Genomic DNA, 9,165 nt, shown 5'->3' with positions numbered 1-9,165 from the left:
AGCGAATTTCTGGCTGCAAAGTCAAGTAATTCTGATCTTTCATCCTTACCTGGTGAGGGTAATCGTAGTGAATCCAGTTTGTTTCGTAAAACGGTTGAAACAAGTCCTCACAGCACAGAACTTAAGGAGCTCCGATCCTCTGCTGCCACCTACAAGATGGCGGACGCTTTTACGTATGACTCAGCGCTCCATGAGGGTCTACGTATTGATGTCTATGGTGCTGGCTGTTCCCCTGTGCTTCTGGAGGTTTTGGAATTTGTGACCTGGTTTTGTCATTAAATCAACTTTAAACATGTCTACCCGGGCTCGTCTGCGTTTCTCCTCACCATCACATCTCCAAATCATGACAAAATGTCTATTCTGTTGGAGAACCATAACTGGCTCTGGAAGCTTAAAAAAAGCCAACTTTAAATGGATGTACATTTAACAGCATTCCTTTTCATAATGTAGCCAATGTAAAGAAATTTAAATTTTAGTTTGTGAATGTATTATGAACAGGTACTAATATATGTGTGTATGTTAGTGAATGCTAATCTAAATAACTATTTAAATGTGAATTGAGTCAAAGTTAACAGACATGCAGCAAAGCTTTACTGCTAAAACTATTTCAAATGGATGCTGAAAAAGTAATTACCAAGACAGCAGTGGTGATATGTTTTGGATAATTTTTTATGTAAAATGTTTAAAATGTATTACATTTGATATTGATATACTATGCCTATCTCCTTGCTTTAAGCTTACCATTTCCAAATTATACCAGTTTACCAATTAAATATTTCTGATGTTTGCATGATGTTTTGTGACGGTGTATATAATTTAAAGATGCAATAAATCTGGATATGTTGAGTAAAATAATGTGATTAAATGCAATTTTGTACCACATTTTTGCTGTTTTAATCAATAATGATGTTTTAGCAGCTTAGGTTGTGAGATCTGTTTCCAAAATGGACATTAATTATGAGGATTTGAGTTTTTCTGTGAGTTTATTTTGGTTTCTGCGTCAGCTGATTCTCCTTGTTGTCCTGGCTACCCTTTGATTGATCCCAGCTGTGTCTCATTCCCCTGATTACCCTGTGTATTTAATCCCACCTGTGTCTCTTGTTCCTTGTTGGGTTCTTGTCTTGTCCACTGCCATTTTTGTTCCCATTTTGAGTACTTTTTACCAGTTGCTACCAAATTCTGAGTTCCTGCCCGTGCTGCCTGGATTTTTGTACTCTTAGTCATTAAATCATCGTTTTATTCTACAAACCTGGGTCCACTGCGTCTTCCTCACCACTCTACAATCTTGACATTAATGAGCAATACGCAGAGACTGTAAACCTAAATCAAGCTGTTATGCTTCATAAATCTTTAATTAAAAATTATCTTCAAACCTTGATTTTTTTTTTGTCTCCCCCATTACATAAACAATAAAGTCCAGATCAGTTATTTAATATGGTATAAAAAAAAAGTTTGGTTTCTAAGAAAAAAACCTTGCCAAATGCATAGAGCGACAGATTTTACAGCAATCATAAAAGTAGCTCAGATACCACCCTGACTATCATGTGATCTATGATCATGTCTCAGATTCCAATTGGCTAAAAAAGATCCATGATAACTTCTGCTTTCAGTTCTCCATTTAAGACGAACGACGTGCGTTGTCACTGTGTATGTTACAAAACCGCTGTTAAAAATTGGGGAGACTTTTATTTCCTACAACAAATATCCAAGAGCAAGGTTACAATTACAATCTACAGGTAAGTGTTCTCATTCTGCAACTACAATGGTATATCAAACTGAGGTTTAAATCTAGTAAGAAATAATACATTGGAACTGAGTAAAGAGGAGAGGGGCAAGGACAGAAGATCTTTGGAAAGAAGCAGGATTATTGGACAGGGTATGGTGAGGTAGTGAGATAAAACCTAACTCTAAAAGTTTGAGCCAGGCGTTTGCCAGGTACATTTGTTGTCTGACTTTACACCATTTTTTCTGTTGTACTTTGAGGTACTTATTATTTTACCTAAAACTTTATGCTTTCAAACTTTTTCTTTCTTTTACGGGAACTCTGATCTCTGACACACTATAAGAAATGAAATGTTCAACTTATTTAACCAATTTATGTCGACTGGTTCCACTAAGCTAATTAAAATAAAGGGTGTTATACCTGTACTTTCAACATAATCATTTAAATAAAGACATAAATTCAGCTGAGTAAATTCAATAATTTAGACTTAAGTTTAGTTCTATTTTTTCACATACTGCTGGTTCTGTGATTTTGTTGACTGAATTTCATATTCTCATATTCTAGTTAAATAAGCTAATTTAGTGGAACCAGTTGACATAACCGAGTATGTTTAGCATAAAAACGTAATTTAAGTAGTAATTTGAACATAAAACAAGCAGCATCAGAATTTCATTTCTTAGAGTGCAGTCTCATGATAGCCAGTATAAGACAAAATACTAATTTAAAAAGGTGATTCACATCACTTTTATAATCAGTTTAAATACAGTCTTCTTAGCACTCAAAAATCTTGTTTGAAAGTAGTTTTGTTCTTAAGGTTTACTGATAATGACAAGTTATTTGATTAAGTAAATGGTGATGCTAAATTTATTTTTAGACAGCAAATTTTTAGACACAGTATATTGTGCTAAGTATATGTTGACTGATTTGTTTCCTCCATAAACAGAATTTCATCAAAATAACAAAAGACAAGATGAAGATTTTTGCTTTGTTTTTCATCTGCCATGTTGTATCTCCAGGTAGTCACATTTTACTTACTTTATTTTTTGACAAAGCAAAATTCATGCTTCAACCCTCAGCTATGTGCAGGTGCTGGTAAAAAAAATAGAATAATGTGTCAAAGTTGATATAAATCAGTAATCCCATTCAAAAAGTAAAATTTGTATATTATATTCATTCATTACATACTGAGTGATATATTTCAAATGTTTGTTTCTTTAATGTTGACGATTATTACTGACAACTCACAAAAACTCCAAATTCAGTATCTCAGAAAATTAGAATATTGTGAAAAGGTTCAATATTGAAAACCCCTGGTGCCACACACTAATCAGTTAATTAATTCAAAACACCTGCAAAGACTTTTAAATTGTCTCTCAGTTCAGTTCTGTAAGTTACACAATAATTGAGATGATTGCTGACCTGACAGTTGCCCAAAAGATTATCTTTGGCACCTTGCACAAGAGGGCAAGACACAAATGTCATTGCTAAAGAGGCAGGCTGTGCACAGACCTCTGTGTTCAGCCAAAGCTTTAAGCCACCAAGGTGGTATGCCAAGGGAAAGGTGAAGTGTTGATTACCTTGTCAGCTGAATTAAAATCAGAGTTGTATTTGATTGTTCTGCAGGTCATCCCTTTATTTTCTTTGCATCTCGGCAGTGATCATCAAAGCCAGAAAATGTATATTTTACGATTCATCAAACACCTGTGACGGTATGTAGCGTTCACCGTTCAGCTTTGAGCGTACAGCATTCAGCGATGAAAAACTTTTTCCGCCTTTCAGGAGGAATACCTGTCTTCACCAACAAAGGTTCCTATTAAATAGACCGCTGATGAACCATGTGACCCAATACCCATTCACAAAAACGTTCATTCATAATCTGCTCCTACACACATTTGTAGAGAGCTGAGTTTCTGAGGTCCAAGGTCAGCACAGCCATCTACCAGAAAGTTTTAGGGCACTTCTGACTGCTGTCCAACTATATGGATATACAGATTTAATTTTCAAACATGACTTAGCACCTGCACACAGTGCCAAAGCAACAGTACCTGGTTTAATTTCCATGGTAACCTTGTTCTTAGCCAGCAAACTCTCCTGACTTTAACTCCTTAGAAAACCTATGGCGTATTGTCAAGAGGAAGACGTGATACATCAGACCCAACAATTCAAAAGAGCTGAAGGCCACTATCAGAGCAACATGGGATCTAACAACACCCGAGCAGCTCCACGCCGCATTGCAGTAATCTAGGCAAAACGAGCCCCAACTAAGACCTGAGAGCTGTAGATGCTCATACTTTTCATATTCATAGATTTCAGTTGGCCAACATTTCTAAAAATCCTTTTTTGTATTGGTCTGAACTCTGAAGTAATATTCAAATTTTCTGAGATATTGAATTTGGGGGTTTTAGTTGTGAGTTATAATCATCAACATTAAAAGAAGAAAGCATTTGAAATATATCAATCTGTTCATGATGTAAAAATTTTTTGACCAGCACCTGTAGTTGTATTCCAGCCATACTTGGACACATAAGAGAAAAAACAGCCTGATTTCACAGCACAGTATAATGGAAGAATCCCTTTACATTTGTGAATCAAAAGATTCTTAAGATATATATCAGTGACGTGCGGTCAGGGGAGGCAGGTGAGGCTGAGCCTCACCTGTCATCATGGAAAAATAATATGTAATAATCAAATCCACTGAATCTACTAATCTATGAACTGATTTTCAATAATTTAGCTTATGTATTTAATGTACTGTGTTTTTATTGTCACCAACTGTGTGTCTAACGTGTTTCGTGTGCTGAGGAGCGATCAGAAACGGCAGCGAAAAGATTCGAGGTGAGGCAGGCAGTTCTCGTGCCTCATCGCAGGGGGCGCTCATGAACCCAGACATTGTGACTCCACAACTGCAGAGTAAGAGACAGTAACAGCGAGTTAGCCATACAGTAGCTGCGCTGATACAGAGAGCGAGAAAGACGTGGTTTTGAGTTGTACTTTAACGGTTTCTCCCTTCGCTGTTTAGCACAGCACGAAATTAATAATATCTACATGTCTAAGTTTGATTGAGATCACGGAATCATGAATGGCATGTAAAGGAATAGCCTTTTTGCCCTCCAGCATTGTACGCATGCGCAAAATTTCCTTATGTAAACAATAACATGCAGGGGGTCTAGATTTGTAAATCCGATTATAATTAAATTGGTGCCTCACCAGCCATGAACCTCACTGCACGTCACCGATATATATATATATATATATATATATATATATATATATATATATATATATATAGGGAGAGAGAGAGAGAGAGGTAATTATAGTGAATTAGTCATTAGAACTTACAAGTGAATTAACAAAGCCCAATTTAATTGTATGTCTTTCCTACAGCACAACACCTTATAAGTAGCATCATTTTTGCCATCTCAGGAGCTCCAGACGTTCCTGAGTTTGTAACTGTTGGAATACTTGATGACATACCAGTTGGTTATTGTGACAGCAACAAAATACAACTCGAACCAAGAACCACTTGGATGAAGAATGTGTTCAGAGATTATCCTAACCATCAATCGTGGTTAAGTGAAAAGTGCAAAAAGAACAACATTGAATTTATTTCCACTGTTAGAAGTTTGATGGAGCGTTTTAATCAGTCTGAAGGTAAGTGATGTCTTTGTTAAATGCTTTAATACATTTGCAGTAGACGTATTAGGATTTGGTAATTAAACTCTGCTTTGAATTTTAAAATGTGTATTTTCTGTTTAATCTACTATCAATATGACAGATTTGTAACCTAAATATTTTTTTTCAGAAATGTAAACATTTGTATATATTTACACCGATTCCTTTGCTTTAAATAAAATAAAAAAAATTTTAATTCTTTTACCTATCTCAGGTGTTCACATTTTTCAAAGAACTATTGGATGTTCTTGGGATGATAATTCTGAAACCATTAGTGCTTTTGTTCAGTTTGGTTACGATGGTGAAGACTTAATAAGTTTTGATCTTGGCACCCTGACATGGATAGCCCCAATACCTCATACTGTTATCACCAAGCTCAATTGGGACACAAATGGACAGGAAAAATTTTTTTGGACAAATACTTTTAAAGATGACTGCAGACATTTATTTAATTTGTATTTGGGTTATGGAAACAGCTCGCTACAGACTCCAGGTAAGCTTACACACACTCCACTAGGTTAGCAGAAATGACGTCCTTATTTCACTTTTCATGATACCGTCACTCAAGAGCAATAAGGAAATCTTATTTAAAGCATTAATGCAACCATTATTGCATTCATTGCCTCCCCTCAGGTTAGGGAACTGGTGCGCGTCACTATAGCCAATGAGCAAGAGGCAGGTTACTTCCTGGAAAGGTCACCAATCCTTCACAGGGTCATATGTCAATAACAACCATACACTGTGAAATAGTAGAATAGTAATATAACAAACATATTTGTTAAGTTTAAAATATTTGCATCATCAACATCCACATTCCAGCGGCTTATTGCAGCTGTCAACAGCTGCGCTTCGCTTGGTGGATTCTTTGTGTGATCTATATCTGCTGTTTTGTGTCGTACTTGAGGATTGTAGAAAGGAGAGGGGGACCTAAACCTAGCCAAACAAAAAGGAACAACTTCAGATCAATTTTACAAAAGACTAAAAGGAAATACAAAGACAAGGTGGAAAGTCAGTTCTTTACTGGTAATGCTAGTGTAGCGGTTGGTAACAGGAAGTCAATCACACCGGAATCAGGATTCAGGATAATTTTATTCCTGTTCAAAACAAGAACATTTTAAACAGCAGTTCCTGGGCTCCGGATTCTCCACAAACACCCTCTCCCCAGCACAGCTTGGCGCGAACTGACACAGAAATGCATTAAACAAAACCAAAATTCTCTGATGTTCACTAACAAAATAAATCTACAGTCATGCAAAACAATTAAAATAAAACCTAAACAGAAATAATCTGCCCTATAATTACAATCTTCCACCATAACATAGAAATATACTAAATAGATTAATTTCACATCCAAATAACATTTGAAACACACATACCTGTTCAAAACAAGAACATTTTAAACAGCAGCTCCTGGGCTCCGGATTCTCCACAAACACCCTAACCAACCAAAAGAAAAAAATAAATAATAAAAACAAAATAACCATGTTGATACAGAAAACTTGATGGGTGTCACCAATGTGGGAGACAAATGCCCAGCATAGAGCTGCGCTAAACATGAACGGTTAAACAACAATATATATAACATGTGAGTTTACAACATATTTTTTTAGAACGTTTTCAATATTTTAATACACAAATGAAAGACAACTCTGTACACTTACCTCTCCCCAGCGCAGCTTGGCGCGAACTGAGGAGGGCAGCGGGAACACACAGGATATCACGCAAAAACAGGAAGTAAGAAAATAAAAGCTTCCCCACCAAAATAAAATACAATTAAAAAACAAAGAAAAACAAATATTCATAGATGAGGGTGGATTTTTACACACTAGGGACCAAAAATGAAAGCAAAATAAAACAGAAATAATATATAACAGACATGTCAATTCAAAGAAAATTAGTTTTGAGAAGGTTCATAAAGAAAAATAAAATAAATAAATACAATTAACTGTGCTACACTAGGGTGGCATGGAAAGGAGTAATTGTCATGTTGAGCAGAGTAGGGGAAGAAGTAGGGATCCCAGCATTTAGATCCTTATCTTTTGCCAACAACCTGAGTACTTTTTATAAGTCACCCAATTACCAAAGACCATTCTTTAATTTCCCCGTCTGAAGCAAAGGTTGCTGACACCATGGTAAAAGTTAAGCTCAACAAAGCACCTGGACCTCATGGTTTATAAAGAGAAGAGGTACATTGGTTGCTAGACTGACTGGTAAATACAATCAGAAAACATTTGCAGCTTCAAAGTGTTAATCCAGGTTATTGTTTATTGATTGTAGTTCAGCTTTTAATTGCACAAACTGATCAAAAGGATTTGCGATATTGATATTAATCGCTGGTTTTCCAGCTTAAGGTTTTGGGTGATAAGTTTTGCTGATGTCATGTTTTGTCTGGAACTTACATGTTCTCTCTGTACATGCATGGTGTTCTGATATTTAATCCAGTTTTCATCTACAATCCTAAAATATGGACATTAGGTTCAATGATGATTTTTTTAAGTTAGCTGTACAGGTTTGTGTATGAATAAGCAGTTACATAAAATGAATGCATGGATTAATATTTGTTGCAGGAGTATTAGTACTAGTGAAGGTTCATTTCTATATTAAACATTTTACAGTTAAAAATTATCACCATCTTGGAACACTTGGATAATACTTGTGTTAAAAGTTCTCTTTGCTTCTCCTTCCAGTTTTACCCTCATTGTTTCTCCTCCAGAAAACACCTACCTCTCCTGTCAGCTGCCATGCAACAGGTTTCTATCCTAATAAAGCTGTCATATTCTGGAGTAGAGATGGAGAAAAGATACATGAGAATGTTGACCCCTTTGAGTCTCTCCCCAACAATGATGGGACATTTCAAATGACTGTCAACCTGAATATTTTGTCACTCACAAGTGAAGACTGGAGTAGGATTAACTGCATTTTTCAGTTTTCCAATTTTCAGGAAAACATAAGCTTCGCACTGGATAAAGCCATTATCAAGACAAATTATGGTAAGACAGAGATTTAAATAAGCATACAAGTGTTTCATGTTTGTGTTGGCTAACGGTGATTTAGATTTATTTTACAAATTTTGACAAAGCTTTTAATTCATCAAAGGTAAACAAACTAGATTTACACTGACTTGCATCCCTATTAGGTTCGATAAATAGAAATCATAAATATTACAGGTCTTAAATAAAGGTCAAGGATCTAAAAGAACACATCGGAAATTACAGGAAGGCAAGTGAAAACGGAACAAAGTTTTGTTAACTGTAAACAAACTAAGAAAAACTGCACACATAAGCAATTCAAAGGCATGGGGAGCAAATGAAGAACCAAAACTTAGCAGACAGACATAAATAATTGAAAATCTAAAAGGAAAACAAGATATTTTGACTGTTTATAAATTAGATTAGAAAAAAAACTAAAATTCAAGGTGTACGTTGTTGTTGCACAACACCTTCCCCCCCTTCTCTCTCTCTACTTCCTCTTCTGAGAGGAGGGAGATGTTGCTCCCAGCTCTCCGTCTAACGGGTGAATTGAGTTTCCTAAATCTGCCGAGATTTACCCTACCCAGAACTGAAGTAAACTCTGTTTAAGCTGGGTGCGAGAAAGACTAGCCTGGTTTCTGACGACCTTCATCCAGATGTCCCACCCTTTTTCACTCTGTGAATTAGCCAGATAGAGTAGCCCGGAATCAGCTAGTTTCACAGAGCACACCTGTTAACTGTCTCTCTTTCTCTTATTACATCTTGCACTTGTTATTGAACCAGGTTTGTTTTAGTGACTCG

General features: G+C 36.0%; 1 protein-coding gene across 1 annotated transcript in view; it reads left to right on the top strand.

Moving 5' to 3' along the window:
* The first annotated feature begins 1,644 nt into the window (after positions 1–1,644).
* LOC103146462 (major histocompatibility complex class I-related gene protein-like) overlaps positions 1,645–9,165 on the top strand; it is an 11,202-nt gene continuing 3,681 nt past the window's right edge. The window contains exons 1-5 of the mRNA XM_007564396.2: positions 1,645–1,736; positions 2,667–2,739; positions 5,108–5,374; positions 5,610–5,888; positions 8,083–8,385. Of these exons, the coding sequence (XP_007564458.1) occupies positions 2,694–2,739; positions 5,108–5,374; positions 5,610–5,888; positions 8,083–8,385 (895 nt within the window). The 5' untranslated portion in view covers positions 1,645–1,736; positions 2,667–2,693. The remainder of the gene's footprint in view (positions 1,737–2,666; positions 2,740–5,107; positions 5,375–5,609; positions 5,889–8,082; positions 8,386–9,165) is intronic.

The sequence above is a fragment of the Poecilia formosa genome, unplaced genomic scaffold (assembly GCF_000485575.1).
Source record: "Poecilia formosa unplaced genomic scaffold, Poecilia_formosa-5.1.2 Scaffold158, whole genome shotgun sequence".
Lineage (NCBI taxonomy): Eukaryota > Metazoa > Chordata > Actinopteri > Cyprinodontiformes > Poeciliidae > Poecilia > Poecilia formosa.
Note: the sequence above shows the minus strand (reverse complement) of the source record. Positions and strands in the feature narration are given on the sequence as shown.